Genomic DNA, 17,677 nt, shown 5'->3' with positions numbered 1-17,677 from the left:
TCCGATTTTTTTTGGGGAGGCGGGGTTGGGGGGTGGGGTGGGGAGATGGATGGGACCAGAGATTGAACCCAGGGGCACTTAACTGCTGAGCCATATCCCCAGTCCTTTTTATTTTGAGACAGGGTCTCATTAAGTTGCTTAAGGCCTTGCTAAATTGCTGAGGTTGGCCTTGAACTTGCAATCCTCCTGCCTTAGCCTCCTGGGTGGCTGGGATTACAGGTGCGTGCCACACGTCCAGCCAGAAATGCAATTTTAAAATGACAAAATCTCAGGTTGCACAAGTCCCTGGATTCAATCCTAGTACTAAATAAATGAGTAAAATAAAATGACAAAACCAAAGCCCAGAGGAAGAGATCATTTCAGCCCAGGGAGGCCCAGAACCCTGGCTCTCCAGACGTAGCTTATTCACACTGGTGTAAGGGGACAAAGGACAGAAGGAAGGCGGCAGCTCATCAGGTCTGTGGTGCAGGTGAGGGATGCCACCATCGTTTGGTCCCAAGAGTTGTGCCCAGTTAATTGAATTTAAATTGAAAAAGGAGACGATGGGATGAGGGTAGGAAGGCAGGGTATAAGCAAAGCGTGAAGTACCAGCGGCCTGAGTCCTGGGCCACCCCCTGCCGAGGCACTGCCAGTTGGCCCCACCAGTCAGGGTTTAGGGCGTGCTTCCCAGTCCCCACAGCTGGGGACAGGTAATTAGAGAGACTGGTTTCTTTTTTAGCTATAAGACACACAATTAGACGTGCAAATCCCAGCAAGACAGGGCGAGCCCTCCCTGGGCCGCAGCCACTGTGACCGTGGCAGAGGCAGAACCCAGCTATTTCTGAGCTGCCCTGAAACAGAGTGGAGCCCCCTACCAGCGGATATCCTCAGAACCTCCCCACTCTCCTGGAACCTGGACCCAGCTGCTAAGCTGGCTCTCCGTGACGCACCCATAGAAACCTGCTGTGGATGCTCGTTGAGGGTGTAGGGCATGATGTGGGCACACCTCCTGGAGAGCCCGGGTCAAGTGGGGAGGCAGCTGCTACAGTCTCTGACAGAGGACAGAGAACACCAGCAGAGCAGGAATGGGGCTGCTCCGGTGGCAGTGATGTCAAGGGACCTTAAGTCTGAGGGGGGCTGGATGAAGATCTGGGAGAAAGATGTCCCAGGTAGCAGGAAGAGGACAGGAAAGATCCAGAAGGAAGGAGGTAGCTCTCACAGAGCTGAGAGAAGGCCAAGAACAGGACCATACTGCCTGGAAGGTCTAGGGAAGCCCCATCTCTGTGAGCCTCGAGTTGTCTGTGAAGGGTGGTCTCCCTGCACTGCATGGGGCCCTTGGGTGACTCTATGGTGCCACGTCCTGGCTCCTTTCTACAAGGCTTGCCCAAGATACAAAGAATTCTGCCAAAACAGTATCTTTGTGGCCACATCTTCAAAGCATCCTCCTCACTGGGTATCAGGAGACGAGGGAGGGTCGTGGGCCACCATCAGGGCCCCATGCAGATAGGGACCGCATCTCCTGTCTTTACTGCAACTGCTTCTCTCCCCAGAACCCAGGAGAGAGTAAAGCCAGAGCTGTGTGCTCTCCCTGGGCAGGGCCTGCTCGGAGCACGCTCCCCTCGGCCTCCCCTCAGCCACCAACACTGAAGCATCCTGTGCTTCAGCTCCTTCTTCATTTATCACATGACCAATGGATACCTGCAGTCCTGTTAAGATGTGCCACTATTGTTCCCATTTTACAGATGAAAAGGCTGAGGTCCAAGGGGGAGGGGAGGTCCAAGGTTACACACCAGGGCTGGATGCTGCCTAAAGCAGCCCACCCTCAGACTCCCAGACTCCTCCTTTCCATTTTCCTGAGTCAACTGCTCTCGACAGCAGGAAAGTTAAGTGGATGTCTGGAAGAGGGGGATGCAGGCCCCAGGCTCCCAGCAACCAAAGGCTATGAAGAGGTCTCAGAAGCTGTGAAGGGGGGCAGGTCAGACTGCAGTGAGTTACCAACCTCAGCTTCTCAAATGGTGAAATTTGGGCCTCCTAGTAGGGGCCACCTTGGATTTAAGGCTCCATGGTTTGCCAAGGTCAGCTCTCTGCCACGTCCTCAGCAGCTGCAGCACCAGTAAGTACAACAAGACTCCAGAGCCTTGGCCCTGGGTGGGTCTCCACCATGCGGGTAACAAGGGGTCAATGCCATGGGAGCTACTTCCTGGGCACAGACTGCCAGGCACCAATGGGCCCATGAGGCCTCTTCTTTGAGTTACAGCTTAAGTGCAGTGGTGACTGGTGGTCACAGCAGGAGCAGAAAGCCCTGCAGAGGGAACCCCAGGGACTAGTGGGGAGCCCAGCCCTCATGATGGAGCTACGGTGCAGGACCACCCTACCACCGCCTAGCACTTCACCTCTCCAGCTGCAGCACCGTCAGCCCAGCACTCTCACCACCAGTGTGCTTGGCATGGGGCCCTGCCTGGCAAGAGCACGTGCTCAACCTCGCACGCAAGAGTGGAGTGGGGCCAGCAGTGAGGGCCACTCAGACTCAGGGAGCATGAACAGATCCACTAGCTTCTCACAGATGAAGACTCCCAGCAGGCCCGGTCCCCACGGTAGACTCTGGGACAGAGCTCCTCTTTGAGGAGCTGCTTTGTGCATTGTGGGATGTTTAGTAGCACCTGCCTGTGGCACAGCTCCACGTATGACCAGGAACGTCTCCAGACACTGCCAAATCACCCCCAGTTGAGGATTGCTGCTGTAGGCCTTGGAAGACACTTCAAACAAGCCCTCAGGTGATTCTGGGGTGGGGGACCTGGCAGCCATGAGACCTGAGAGAGCACCAGGGACTGCCCAGGCCCAGCTGTGCTCCTGGGTCCCTAGGAAGGCTGGTCTCATTAATAATAATGGTAATAAGGGTCACCTAGCAAACTCCATCGTGTGAGTCCCTCCTCTACCATGCAGCCACCCATCCTGGGCCCTGCCTACTCCCAGCAAGCAGATCCTGGAGTTGGCCGAGTTCCTGGAGGAGCAAGCGGCTGCAGTGACAGACGCAAGCCAGGTCCCAGCTGATGAAAGTAGCCCAGACCAGGCAGCGAGAGTCAAAAAGTAAACTATTTAAATCCACAACATGTGCCAGTGCTTCCACGAGGAGAAGAGCGCAGCCGCCTGGGGAGGAGCCCACCCGGAGGACCAGCCAAGGCGTCCGTCCAGAGGCTGCGGGGCGGAAGAGCCAACGTGGCAGCCCAGCAGCTCTGGCCTTTGCCAGGAGTTCAGGGCCACGTGCAGGGGAAGCAGCTTGTTAAAAGTTCTGGCACGGCCAGCACCTCCTCCCGCAGTGAGACAGCAAGAAGTTCCTAGAAGCCAAACCACTTGGGGCCTGATGCTGGAGCACTCAAAGGAGCCCTCTGGAGCCCCACGCTGCCTTCTTCACTCCTTAACAATGGCTGAGGGATTGACAGATGGGCAGGGAGTGGAAGCTGGCAGCAGCAAGTGACCAAACAAGCAGAATGCACAGCACACTGAGGCTTTGCAAACCCCAAGACAGACGAGGGGTGAGAGATGGGTCAGTCACTCAGGCTTGCAGGGGGTGGGATTAACAGGGTTAAAAGTAAGGATTCTGGAGTCAGACCACCTGGGCTTGAATCCTGATGCTCTCCAGCCAAATAACCTTGAGAATGGTCTTCAAATAACCAGCACAGGCAGGTGCCAGCAACCCTGCTTTACAGACCCAGGCAAGCAGCCACCATGCTCTGTCTTCTGCCCCCAGAGTCCTTTTTATTTTTTATTTTGAGACAGGGTCTTGCTAAGTTGCTTAAGACATCACTAAATTTTTTTTTTTTTTTTTTTTTAATATTTATTTTTTAGTTCTCGGCGGACACAACATCTTTGTATATGGTGCTGAGGATCGAACCCGGGCCGCACGCATGCCAAGCTAGCGCGCTACCGCTTGAGCCACATCCCCAGCCCACATCACTAAATTTTTGAAGCTGGCCTCGAATTTGTGATCCTCTTCCCAGGTTACTGGGGATTACCGGTGTGTGCCCCCACACCTGGCCGACTAGCACTGTTGTCCAGGCTCCAATCTGTGAATGTGATTCTCAACTGATGCCAGGAGTTGCTCCTCTTACAAGAGCAACCCACAAGGGACAGCAAGTGAAGGGTCCCAAAGTAAAATGCTAGGTTGGGGTGTGGCTCAGTGGTAAAGCATCTGCCTGACAAGCACAAGGCCCTAGGTTCAATCTTCAGCACGGAAAAAAGAAAAAAAAAAAGTAAACAGCTGGCTTTGACCTGAGCAAAGGTACCCCCACCACCCAGTGTGGCCCAGCCTGGCTCCTGATTCCTGGGCATTTTCCTGTGTGCTGGGGGCTTCTCAAGCATTGACTTCCTGCTTCTACTTCACAGATGAGGACATCAACAGGGAGTGCAGGCACTTGCCACAGATCACACTGAGGTGAGAGGTGGTCTGCACTCCCAGTCCCCATGCTGCAGGATCCCTGAGAAATCTGCTGAGAATGGAGCCATTCTCAGGAAACTGTCTTACAGCAGCATGAGTTATCTGTCACACTGGCCTCTGCAAACAGGCTCATGCCGAGTGAGAGATGTTCACTGGGTCAGAATGCAGGGTTGGTGGGATATGACCTGGACCAAACCCAGCAAGACCCACTGGTGCTGGGGAACAAGTGAGGTCAATCCAGGTTGCAGGGAGATGTGAGGAAATGCTCCCCACAGGCTGGTTTAGCAAAGTGCCCAAGATCAGCTTCCCATTGCTGGGCACTTGCTACAAGTCAGGCACTAAACCAAGAGCGTGCCCTGCTTGACCTCCCCAAATCCACAGCCCATCGCTCCCATGTCACAGGCTAGAAATCTGAGGTCACAGGTGGTGAAGTCACCTATGTAAGGTCTCCTGGATAGTAGAGTCTGTGATCTGAACCCATCTGTCTGATCCTAGACCCCCATGGACCTCCAGGACTGAACTAGGCCAGAGGCCCCAAGAATTCAAGTGAAGACACAACAACCATCACACTGGTCTGTGGTAGCGACCTCCCCTCCAGGACCCTCGACTGCAGTGCTGAACCTGGTAGGGGACTGCCCTTCCTCAGCCTGTCAGATGCTCAGCAGGCCCACCACAGAGGCATGGGAAGACAGAGACACTGGGGTCCAAGATCAGGCTTTGCCACCCAGTGGACACTTGACCTTTCTGGGCCTCTTTCATCACCTGTCCCTGTCTTGTGGAGTTGCTACCACGCACAGAGTGTGCACCTATTATGGTTTAGATGTGAGGTATGCCCCCAAAGATAGGGTTAGGAGAGCCAGAACCTAATCCATGCATTAATCCCCGATAGAGTTCAACAGAGTTTGACTGGATGGTAACTGTAGGCAGGGAGGCTGGGGCTGGGGGAGGTGGGTCCCTAGGGGCATTCCTTTGGGGTTTATATTTTGTCCTGGTGAGGACAAAATATAAACTCTGCTTCCTGGTGCCATGTTCCTAGCTGGTTTCCTCTGCCAAACCCTTCTGCCATGATGCTCTGCCTTACCTTGGGCCCAAAGGAACGAATTCAGCCATCTATGAACTGGGACCTCTGAAACAGGAGTGCTAAATAAACTTTTTCTCCTTTGGGGCAGGGCCTAGCCCTTCAGCAGTAACCACAGAAAGGGATGTGGAGCTCCAGAGAGCACGCAGAGCCCCTGAGCCAGTCCCCTTCCCTGCCCCAGGACCAGTGATCTGGTCGTCTCCCCAGGCCTCCAACCAAGCTGGCTGGGCAGGTGGCCCAGGCACATGCAGGCGCTCCTGGCTGACTCACCCTTGGGTGGTGTTTGATTCACCAGAGGAGACAGGGGGAGAGAGAGAAGGGAGGATTCCCATTCCTGGGCCTGGTTTCCTGAAGGACTGGACTCAGGTCCTGAGGGTACCTCTGTCCTCTGCACCCCATCCTCCAACCTGGCCCATTCTGAGGGTACCCCCTCTACATGTGAGCTTCCTCTTCTGGGCCTGAGTCAGATAATGGTGAGAGCAGAGCCAGTCTCCCAGAGCAAAGGTCCCAGAGGCAGGGCCCCTGCTGTGTTTACAACTACCTCCCCTGTCCCAACACCAGTTCCCTGCACACAGTAGGTACCCAGGAATATCTGCTGGCCACACAAGAGCCTCCCCAGCTTGCTCCACAGGGCTGCCCAACACCTTCCTGCGCCACTCCCAGGCAGCAGCTTTCCAGCTGGGCTCTCCCCACCTCTCTGCAGAGTCAAGAATCATCACCATCGTTGGGTCTCCCACCGGGTGTTCCCACTGATCCACAACCTCCCTGTGGCTCCTGAGATTTCTCAGGTGACCATGAAACAAGTAGGGACTGCTTTTCTTCACAGTCCGACACCAACTCAGACCTGTTTTTCCAGTCTTTCTTAGCAGCTCCCAGGGATTCTAACCACAGGACAAAAGGCTCAGGGTCAGGCAGGACCACAAGGGCCTTACTCACCATTTTCCACCTCCTCCGTGGACACCTGATTCTCTGAAAATGGCCAGTCCCTGCCTCTGTTATTCACTCCACATGCATTTAGAGAGCGCTTACTACAAACCGAGTTGGACACTGGGGACTCCTTTGAATAGGCCAGGTCTTAGGCTTGCCTGCAGCCAACATCTGGGTCCAGCTATAACATGTGACCCTCTTTAGCCAACTCAACCCCCTTAGGAACTGCTGCAGTCCAATGCCACCCTTCTCTGGCTCTCAGAGCGAGCACATCAAAGGCCAACCCCAAAGAGAGGGTTTGGGGTAGCACAAGCAAAGTGGTGATGTCCCCCTCCCCTGTTCTGCTCAGAGGTCTGAGATGGATGTGTCTAATGGTCTCCCCTGTGCATGGGCCCCAGAAAGGGACCATGCATCTTGGCCAGGCAGTGGCCCAGCTCTAATCACAATTGTCTGAATGGGTGAACCTCGTGAAGACAGAAGAGAAACTCCAGGAGAAAGGGAGAAACGTAGGCTTTTCTTTTCTGCTCCCAGCCCTGGGCCCCCTCTGTCCATTGCCCTGGATTGATACCAACCACCACCAAACCTTTATCAAACACAGACTTTATCAAACACAGGGTCTATAATGGGCACATAACAGGCATCACCCATTTCATCCAGGCACCACAGAAGAGCTTACTATCCATTTCACAGATGAGGAAAGTAAGGCTGAGAGACCCAGCAGCCTGGCACCTTAGGAGCCTACCAAGCTTCAGAACTGCCCCGTAAGCCCTGCTGGGGTTTGCAAGAGACAGAAGAAAAACTCCCAGCCAGAGAGGACTGCCGGCAGCCGCGAGACGAGGTACTGTCTTATAAACCAGAGTGACGCTCACGGGTCAGGACGGTGCAGGTTGGCCTGCTCAACATCCCGAGGACCTCCCCCAGGCTTCCTGATGCCCAAAGAGGTGCCTCATTTTTGCCTAGAGGTGCAGGGCATCTGGAGACTTGTTTCTGGCACAGAAAAGTGCAGCTCAGGGTACATATTCATGAAACTAACTTCCAGAAGCAGAATAGGGCAGGCCCAGAAGCCCCTTCCAGACGTAACCCTCACCCAACCTGTACTGGACACTTCTAAACGTTATACAAATGTCATCACACCACCTGTCTCAGCCTTCTTTTTATTATTATTATTATTATTATTATTATTGTAGTTGTAGATACATACAATATCTTTATTTTATTTATTTATCTTTATGAGGTGCTGAGGATCGAACCCAGTGTCTCATGTGTGTAGGCAAGTGCTCTGCCACTGAGCTACAGTTGCAGCCTCCATTCCACTTTGACCCAGTATTCACCATTGGTCCTGGGCTTCCAGAGATGAGAGGACCAGACCGCCCTGTTCCTGTGAACTCCCAGTGGGTGGGGCCAGTGTGCCTGGCGGGCATCATGGGAACTTTGTAGCCTAACAGATGTGGGGAGTCTCCTCTTGGATCCCATTAGCCCCTGGCAGACCAGCTGGGGAGGCGTTTCTGTCCAGGCATGTGTCCACTTATTATCAGGTGTCGAGTGAGCGCCCATCCAGGTTGGCNGGCTGAGAGACCCAGCAGCCTGGCACCTTAGGAGCCTACCAAGCTTCAGAACTGCCCCGTAAGCCCTGCTGGGGTTTGCAAGAGACAGAAGAAAAACTCCCAGCCAGAGAGGACTGCCGGCAGCCGCGAGACGAGGTACTGTCTTATAAACCAGAGTGACGCTCACGGGTCAGGACGGTGCAGGTTGGCCTGCTCAACATCCCGAGGACCTCCCCCAGGCTTCCTGATGCCCAAAGAGGTGCCTCATTTTTGCCTAGAGGTGCAGGGCATCTGGAGACTTGTTTCTGGCACAGAAAAGTGCAGCTCAGGGTACATATTCATGAAACTAACTTCCAGAAGCAGAATAGGGCAGGCCCAGAAGCCCCTTCCAGACGTAACCCTCACCCAACCTGTACTGGACACTTCTAAACGTTATACAAATGTCATCACACCACCTGTCTCAGCCTTCTTTTTATTATTATTATTATTATTATTATTATTGTAGTTGTAGATACATACAATATCTTTATTTTATTTATTTATCTTTATGAGGTGCTGAGGATCGCACCCAGGGCTTCACAGTCTGACACCAGGGGCTCTGCCCCAGCCCCAGCCCCAGCCCCGCCCCGCCTTCTTGTTCTACAGTGTCTGTGCGCTGGTCCTCAGGGGCAGCAGTGGCAGAGGGTGCCTTGAGTTCTGCTTTCAGTCACTCCATGATGACTGGGTGGGGAGTGTCTCAGCTGACACTCACCTGCCCTTCTGTGACCTGCAGCCCCAGCAGGCCACCTTATACTGTCCTTGTCCTTAAAATACAAACTTTACTCTGATTCCACCTGTTCCGAGCTCCCACCCCTCAGATGGAACCCCTCTCCAGGCCCTTGCCTATCCCAAGCCCACTCCCAGGCCACCGGCTCTTCACCTGGGGCTGTCCTCTAACCCCACCCATCCCCTGGACCCAGGCCAACATCTTTCCTTGGGACCGTCACTGGAACTCTAACTAGATTCATGTGCCTCCCCTATAGAAGGGATCCTGGAGGGGGCTGCAATTGCAGGGCCCAGCCAGGGCCCCAGCCACAGAAGATGCCCAGGAAATGATCACAGAGCAACTAGAGGGGGACTACGCAGAGCACAAACCACAGGTGTGCTGCCCCCACATGTGTGCAGAGAGTCTGGTTCTCAGAGAGGAAGTGGCGAGATGCAAGGCTGCTTTGCAGGTGGAGAGGACCCAGCTGGGCACCCCCAGCCCAGGCTCTGCAGCCCCTCTCAGCAGGTTCGGTCTGTTTTTACCTTACAGAGGCCTGGCCATGTGCTAAGCACAAACACCCTGATCTCAGGGAGCCCTCCTGCCCCCAAGTGAGCATCCCCATGTGGAGGAAGAAGCTGAGGCTGCAGGGCAAAGCCCCTGGCCGTGGTCGGAGAGTGACCCAGCATTGCCAAGGTACAACTGTGGCACCAGGCCCCTTCCCCCATCCCCAGCCTGCTGTGAACTTTGCTGTCCCTGCAGGACAGTCACCCAACTCCCGCCAGCAGGGCCCTCAGCTGCCTCTCAGTCACAGCCTCTGAGCCCATGGTGGCACCCAGCTGCCTGGTGCGTGGGTGAAAGCTGCTCCTGACACAGACTGATACCTCCAGCACAGGCTAGGGGAGGGGCTGGGCTCAGCAGCTGGCAGTGGCTGCCACACAGTCCCTACCAGCACCCTCACTGGTTCAGAGCCAAGGGAGCAAAGTCCCAGCCTGGCTGCAGGGCACAGTGGTACAGGGTGCAGTGACTCATGCCTATAATTCCAGCAACTTGGGAGGCTGAGGCAGAAGGATTACAAGTTTGAGTACAGCCTTGGCAACTTAGTGAGACCCTGTCTCAAAAATAAATAAAAAGAGGGCCAGGGGTGTACCTCAGTAGCATGACCCTATATTCAATCCCCAGAACCAGGGGGAAAAAATAAAACAGTCCCAGCCCAGGGCAGCACCAGTCCACAGCAGCAGGCCCCAGAACTGAGGTGCAGGGAAGGCCACTACTGCCCAGGAAGGACCCACAGCCTGGGGAGGAAGCCAGACACATGGATGAGGACCAGTGCCCTGAGATGAGGGCCTACAGGTGTGACAAGGCCAAAAAGGCGAGGGAAGGCTTCCCAGAGGAGGTAGCTCTTGGGCTAGGCAGGAGTGGGAAGGGAGAACAGAGGACGAGGCAGATGCAGGACAAAGAGAAACCAGAAGGGCAAGGGGTGAGTGAGGGCCCGGAGGCCCCGGGCTCTCTCACCTATGCCCCTGCCCACCAGCAGGCTGACAGCCAGGGCCCTCCACCGCTTGTCTCCTGCCTCCCAGAGCAGTCCCTGAGCTGGCCGTGCAGAGGCACTGCATATGGGGCAGATCCAAGCTAACGAGGCAAGAAAGCATGCAGCCCCTCGCCTGAGCTCAGATACCAGGCACGTTCCTTGCCTACTCACACCCCTGCAGGGGGCAGAGATTTGGCCCTGAGCAGGAAGTGCCCTTTCCTGGCAGCACCCCATCATCCTGGCCCACAGCAGAATACCAGCTACCAGGGGCAAGTGGGGCACATCATTTGGCACAGCTGGGACTCAGCCCAGAGACAGGAGGGCAGACCTTAGCATACATTGTATCCACCATGGGCAGCGGCCAAACTGGACCCTGACAGGTGTTATCTCACCACATCCTCCCCGGAACTCTGCGAGGCAGACTCTGTGCTTCAAGAGAGGGTCACAGAGGAGGCTGGGATCTAAAGTCCCTTGCCCAAGGTCACAGGCAGTGAATGGCAGGTCAAGGGGAGAGGAGGGCAAGACAAAAACCCAATAGGCAAAGAGAATCTCTTATCAGAGCTCCTTCCTCCAACCACTGAACCAAGCTGGCCGGGCTGGGGATGAGGACTGTCCACTGCCAGTTAGGCAGGACACTAGCAGCTGGGCAGGGTGGGGATGTGGGAGTTTGGGGCCTACATTTGAGAGTTCTTCCCAGCCCTGGGTGTCTGCAACCTTAACCCTACGAAGTCACCAGGGCCAGGAACAGGCTGGGCAGCGTCAGCCAACCAAACAGCAGCCTACCTCTGGAGCCTGAGGACAGGTCTGGTGTCCCCCCAATCCCAAGCACTTGCCAGGAGAGGTGGATAATGAGCAGCCAACCCCCTCCCCACCCACACTAGCTCTAGGTCTTGTCTTTTCTTTTTAATTAATTAATTATTTGTTCTAATTGTCTAGGTCTTTTCTAAGCAAATCTGGCAGCTCTCCCCTGCTCCAACCTTCCCATGGCTGCATGGTGAGAGGAGGACAGATCTAAACTGTCGCCACAGTACTACTGCCAGGTCTCCACTCCAGAGTCCCTAGGCTCCTAAGGTCTGTACACAGACTTGCCAGCAGCTATCCCAGTACCCATATGCAGGGCTCCTTGAAAGCAAGTTAGGACTCCCAGGTACTAAGAGGGTTCAAAGTCACTCTGGGCCTCCGGCCACCTCCATGCACGCAAAATGGTTGCTGCTAAGAACCCCAGGCCAAGGCATCTCCCAGAATGGAGCTTCAAGCAAGGAACAGGACTTAGAGAGCGGCTCTGGCTCCATGGAGCCTGGTGACCTGGGTCAGGGCTGCTGCCAGGCTGGCACCTGCTAACAATATGGCCAGGTGGCATCAAAAGTCAGGTCCAAGGAGCAGACATTAAGGCCAGGCAGAGGCTGGGCAGCTTCAGGTCTCACCTTGGCCACCAGCAGCCTGACGTGACCTTGAAGGGAGCTGGCAATTGACCTGGTGCCACAACCTTGCTGACCCTTCTGGCCTCTGTGGCTACTAGCTTGGCCCTGTCCACTTCCCCGCCAGAAGGACTTCTCTCCATAGGCCTCTCTGTCCCCATGCCTGCATACAGAAGGCTTCCACAGGGGCCCCAGGGACTAGGCTGGTCCAGGTAAAACAAGGGACGAAGATCACACCAGGAACCCAAGGGTGTGCTGGTGGGGTCAGAGGAACCCTGGGCAGGAAGCCCACGTGAGGAGGCAGCTGCAAATTCCCTTAAGCCAAACAGCCAGGCAGCACTGCTGTCAGATCTCCCAACTTGAAAGAAACTGAAAGTCAAGATTTTTATGTGATCAACAACTCCTGGAGCACTGCATGGCTCCACAGAACCCCGGCTACGTGTGCCACTGTGCATACTCTGAATGTCCATCTTCCAGCACCTTCCACGCACTAGGCATGGTGCCGAGCCACTAGGGTGAAGAACCCCCTCCCCACTCTGCCCGCCACCCCCCCCCAGGGCTGGACCAGCACTCCACCTCTCTCTCCAAGCCCCCTTCCATCATCTCTACCTGGCAGCTAAGAGCTACCATCCTAGTGGGCAAAGCAGGCCACACTGCTCCCCTGCCCCTCAGAGGACTCCCAAAGCCAGCAGCCTGTCTCCTTTCCATCCCTTACTCTATCCCTTTCCTTCCCTCTCAGTACCCCAACCCACGAACCCACGAACGTGCCCTGCCTGATCCCCTAAAGAGGCAGTGCCTCAGGCCAGGGCCCTCCAGTCCACAGTCTTCCCACTTCTTCCAGGCCACGCCACGCAGCCTCGGGGGCTCCCATGCAGCACTCCCTCCTTGAGGAAGCCCTCCCTATGGCACTGACGAGCCCCGTCATGAGACAGTGAGCTATGTGAGGCCAGGACCATGCCAACCTGGATGGGCGCTCACTCGACACCTGATAATAAGTGGACACATGCCTGGACAGAAACGCCTCCCCAGCTGGTCTGCCAGGGGCTAATGGGATCCAAGAGGAGACTCCCCACATCTGTTAGGCTACAAAGTTCCCATGATGCCCGCCAGGCACACTGGCCCCACCCACTGGGAGTTCACAGGAACAGGGCGGTCTGGTCCTCTCATCTCTGGAAGCCCAGGACCAATGGTGAATACTGGGTCAAAGTGGAATGGAGGCTGCAACTGTAGCTCAGTGGCAGAGCACTTGCCTACACACATGAGACACTGGGTTCGATCCTCAGCACCACATTAAAAATAAATAAATAAAATAAAGGTCTTTAAAAATAAAGGTATTGTGTTCATCTACACCTAAAAAACATAAATAAAAAATATATATTTTTTAAAAAGTGCAATCAGCTACAGCAGGGGCTGTAGCTCAGTGGCACAGTGCTTGCCTAGCATGTGTAAGACTGAGTTCGATCTTCAGCACCACATAAAAAAATAAATAAATAAAATAAAGGCATGTTGTCTATCTATAACTATAAAACTTTTTTTAAAAAAAATGTAGAATGGAACCTGTCTGCTGGCCCCTCCTCCCTTCCCAGTGTCTGAGCCTCCACAGCCCAGGGCTCTGTCCCTGCTCCCCTCAGCCCCTTGGGACAGATCTGAGAATCCTTCTCCATCCTGCCTTCCCAAAGCTCCACACCAAGATATCCCTAAGAGCAGGCTCGAACAGTGGTAGCCTCAAGTGGCATTCTGCAGCTTTTTTCAAGGAGAGTGGGCAAGGCCAGTGGGCTCTGGCCAAGTGTATGGCACATGTGAGGAAAGACCAAGCCTGCCTGGCCTCCCCAGGGCTGGGCCTAAGCATAGCACCTCCATCTGCAGAGCTGATCTGTCCAAGGCCTTTCTCCAGGGCCTCCCATCCCAGTGGGAACAAAGCCGCGCCCACAATAGGCAGGTAGGGCTTGTGTTTTGAGGGGTACTGAGGCACAGGGGACAGAAGTCAGGGCCAGACCAGTCACCTCACGTTTGCTCTTCCTATGAAGTGACCCTGACAAGTCATTGCTCTGCCCTAGGCCTCAGTTTCCCCACCCACTGGCTAAACAATGCACTCCCTTCCTCTGGCGCTACGTGGGGCAAGCTAAAGGACCCATGCCAGCTGGGAGCAGAACCCTCTCAGAATATTTGAGATTCTTCCACCTCAGGACAGGTTGGCCACTTTCTGACTCAGACTTGGCTGGGACCTCTGCATCCCTCTGGGCCCCACTTGTTCCACCCCAGAGAAGCCTCCCAGACATACTTGGATCCCTCCACCTGGGAGGTGTTCAGGCTGGAACCCATTATGCCCCAGTGCTAGCCTCTTCCTGCTTCCAAATCCAGTGACCCCAGTCCCATCCTGCCTCAGGGTCCTGAGAACTCTTCATTTTGTGCCTCCCATGATCTAGTTCAGTTCCTCTGCACTACCCAGAACTGGACTTTCCTGTACCACCTTATCTATTGAAAAAAGCCTTCTTTAAAGGTCTGGAATGTCACATGGGTCTCTAGCTGCTCCTCACCCACTGCCACCATAGCAGGACAGGGTTTTGGAGCCAGACCTGCTGAAATTCAAGTCCTATCTCAGTAGTCTCCAGCTGAGTGACAGTGGCCTAGTCCTCCTGACCCCGGCACCCTCATCCATAGCGAGGACAGTGCCCTCAGCTCAAGGTGGTTATGGGGATTCAACTGACCATGCGTTTGAGGAGTTCCTTGACATGCAGCATACGCACAGGCAAAAGGACTTTAAACCATGATAAAAGAATTTCCCCAACTGCCATTTCCCACCTGGTGACTTCTATCTGATCTCAGTGCCTCTCCAGATGGCAAAGGATTAATGGGGATACCACTTGCAAAATACTCAGTACAGGGCCTGGCACACTGCACGGGGCTCCGAATGTGGTGGCTGTGAGGATTACTGTTCACAGGAGGTGTCGGAATGATAAGGCTGGGGAATGGTCCAGCCCCAGTGTACCACCTGCTATACCTGTTCAAATTGGGTCAGGCAGTGCAGAGTTCCCAGCTGTTGCCATGGCACCCAACACAGAGGGAAACACTCTGGCTAGGAGGGCGGGTGCTGCAGGGTGGGGCCTCAGGCAGTTCACTGTGACAGAGCCCATGCTGCCAACACTGGCTCTGAGCCATCTCAAAGGTCCCTGGGGTTGGGGGGAATGCACTACTGGATCTGGGCCCAGGATCTAACCAGGTCCAATCACCCCAGTCCTTACCCCAACTTGTAAACAATGGGGCCCTGGTGGTTTGGAGGAGTGGCCTGTGAGGCAGGGCTTCTGGGCTAGAGACCAGGGTGGATGGGGTGTGGGTGGAAGGAGGAGGAACCCAGAAGCCCCCATCTCTTGGGCAAAAGCCCAGCCAAAGCCAAAGTGGTTCTAAACTGGGTTCTGGTTCCAATATCATTGCTCTCTCCAGTCACACCTGCCCAGCAGCAAACAGGAACCCAGCACCTTGTGGGCCTCAATGTCAGCTCCTCCCCACTCAGGTTTCATCCAGGATGAGGGCTGGGAAAAGCTGTTTGGGCTCTGCTGGGTTCAGGGAATCTGAGGCCCCTTGCCAGAAGAGAAGGGAAAATAGAGGTGAAATCCAGACCATGTGGGCTAAGACCTGGAACTTTCCATACTTCCTGGATGAGGAGGCAGGTTTAGCACACAACGGAAAGGCTGACGGGTAGAGTGAGATTGGCTACAGGGCCTGGGAGGCCAGGCAAGACCTCAGGCTGGGGCTCATTATGAGTTCCTCCCTGGGATTCAAGATACTGTCCCCATCCTGGCTCACAGTAGGCACGCTGCTGATTCCAAGGGGATGTCCCCCTAAGACCTGGGCTGCTGTACCCCTCTGCTGCATCAATCTTCCAGACCAGACACAGTACATACATAATCTATCCCTCTTATAACCCATTTTACAAAAGGGGAAACTGAGGCTCTGGGGCACAACAGGGTAATGGTTAAAAGCAATCCTGAGTTTGAATCTACGTTCCATTTTATTAACTCAGGCAAATCATTCACTCTGTGCCTCAGTTTTCTCCTCAGTAAAATGGGGATGATAATCCTATGGGGCCAATGATAATTCTATGCCCTGGCCTCTACCTCTGCTCCATGACAAAGTCAAGGTATTGACAGGTGCTAGCAAAACAAGGAGCTCAGCAACAACAATTGCTGGCTCTTGTGATCTGAAAGGTTGGGTAACTCACCCAAGGTCACCCAGCCAATAAGTAGCCAACTCCAGGCCCTAGCTCTGAGCACAGCCCTCTGAAACCACGAGGCACTGTGTGGGGTGGCTGTAGGATCACAGGCTTCCCAGGCAACCAAGGATTGCTGCCACCCCCACCACAAGGGACAGCCCTTGTTCAAATTCCTCAGATAAGTAGCTCCCAGAACAGGGAGCTAGTGCACAGAAGAGGTACCCCACTCTGTGTGGACCAGAGATTCCAAAATCTGGTTAGGCCAGCAGCTCCCCTCTTCTTCCCCACCTCCCACTCAGAGAGCACTCCACCTCCAGATTCATCCAACAGGTCTCCAAACAGGCCAAGTCCAGTTGACACTGCTTCCTGCAAGTTCCCTGGAAAGCCACTTACTTCCTCCTTCTAGGCCTCAGTTTCTCCATTTGTAACACACACCTCCATCTCTGAATAGTGAGGCAGCTGCAGCTAACAGGCCCACAAGGCCTGAGGAGCAAAGGGCAGACAGGGTGGGGGGAGCAAGTGTCCCAGGCCATGGGCCAGGCCCTGCACCCCATTCTATCTACTCTGGATGAGACCTGTATCAGGCCCAATTTCCTAGACGAAAAGGGAGCCCAGAAACTGCCAGGATTCGAATCCCCATCTTTAGGACTCCAAGGATCTCTCTGGACAGGCCAGGACTGTGAGACCCCAGGTGGGCCCAGTCAGCAAGTAACAGCCTGGGAGTTCCGTGACATTCAGCAATAAGCTGGGCAGCTAGACCTGACAGGGTGGGGATCAAACATTCTTTCACACTGGGCAGCAGCCTACTGACAAGAGCCTTTGCAATGCAAAGTAGCCCAGCTCAAGCCAGAGGAGGACAGTCACTCAGAGGAGGCTGGACTGGCCAAAATCCAGCCACCACCCTCCAGCCAGACTGGGGAGTGCCTACAACCCGGCCTTCCCAGCCACAGTGGAAAGCCAGAAATCCTGTGGCTGGCTGGGTCTCTAAATCATATGACAGCCCCACTGGCCAGTTGGACTGCAAGGTAGCCTGGAACACCCCTTCCCTACCCACTCCTTCAAGGCCCAAATCCTACTGGGCTCTACATGCAAGTCTGCAGAATGGGCCTACAGGGCTGCATGCAGGGCCTGAAAAAACAGAACCCCAGGTATCTGGCTGGTCACCTGCAGACTGGTGACTGTCACTCTACCAACTTACTTAGGCCAGGTTCTGTCTTGTGCAAACCTGCCCCAAACACATAATGCCCAGGATCCTCCGGGCCCCAGGGGGGCTTCCACACTTGCCAAATGACTAGATCCCTGCCAGCACCACCCCCATCCCCTGCAGGCACGAACGCCCTAGCTCCTACCTTGACGACAAGCTGACAAAATCCCCGCCATCCAGCAGCCGGACCTTGCAGAAGAGGACTCCGTTCACGAACGGGACGGCTGTCAGCTCCTCCAGGGTGAAAGTGGTTTGGAATTTGAATTTCTTCTTCTTCATCAAGAAAGCCATGTGGGCGAGTTCCCTGAGTCTAAAGCCCCGAAGGCCAAATAAAAGGGAAGGGGTAGAAATCCCCAGGATTCCTTTCCTTACAACACACCCCCTCCTCCAAAACCCCAGAGCCGGATCCCGCCCAGATGGTGGCGGAGGCGGCCGAGCGAGCAGGGATCTGAGTCCGGAGCCCCAGGTCGGAGTGACCAGTCCAGTTCGCGGGCGGGCCGGCTTCACCCTCGGGCAGCTGGGTTTCGGAGGGGCCCGGGGCGGCCGGGGGCTTCACCAGCATGTAAACGGCAGGGCATGGCCCAGGAGGCAGGCGCTAGTGTGGAGGGC

General features: G+C 54.9%; 1 protein-coding gene across 1 annotated transcript in view; it reads right to left on the bottom strand.

Moving 5' to 3' along the window:
* The window catches only part of Fam102a (family with sequence similarity 102 member A), a 34,242-nt gene extending 16,571 nt beyond the window's left edge, over positions 1–17,671 (bottom strand). Inside the window, exon 1 of the mRNA XM_015497539.2 lies at positions 17,214–17,671. Within this exon, the coding sequence (XP_015353025.1) occupies positions 17,214–17,359 (146 nt within the window). The 5' untranslated portion in view covers positions 17,360–17,671. The remainder of the gene's footprint in view (positions 1–17,213) is intronic.
* Between the last annotated feature and the right edge of the window lie 6 nt (positions 17,672–17,677).

The sequence above is a fragment of the Marmota marmota genome, unplaced genomic scaffold, assembly GCF_001458135.2.
Source record: "Marmota marmota marmota unplaced genomic scaffold, marMar, whole genome shotgun sequence".
NCBI lineage: Eukaryota > Metazoa > Chordata > Mammalia > Rodentia > Sciuridae > Marmota > Marmota marmota.
This window is presented reverse-complemented; position numbering and strand designations above follow the sequence as displayed.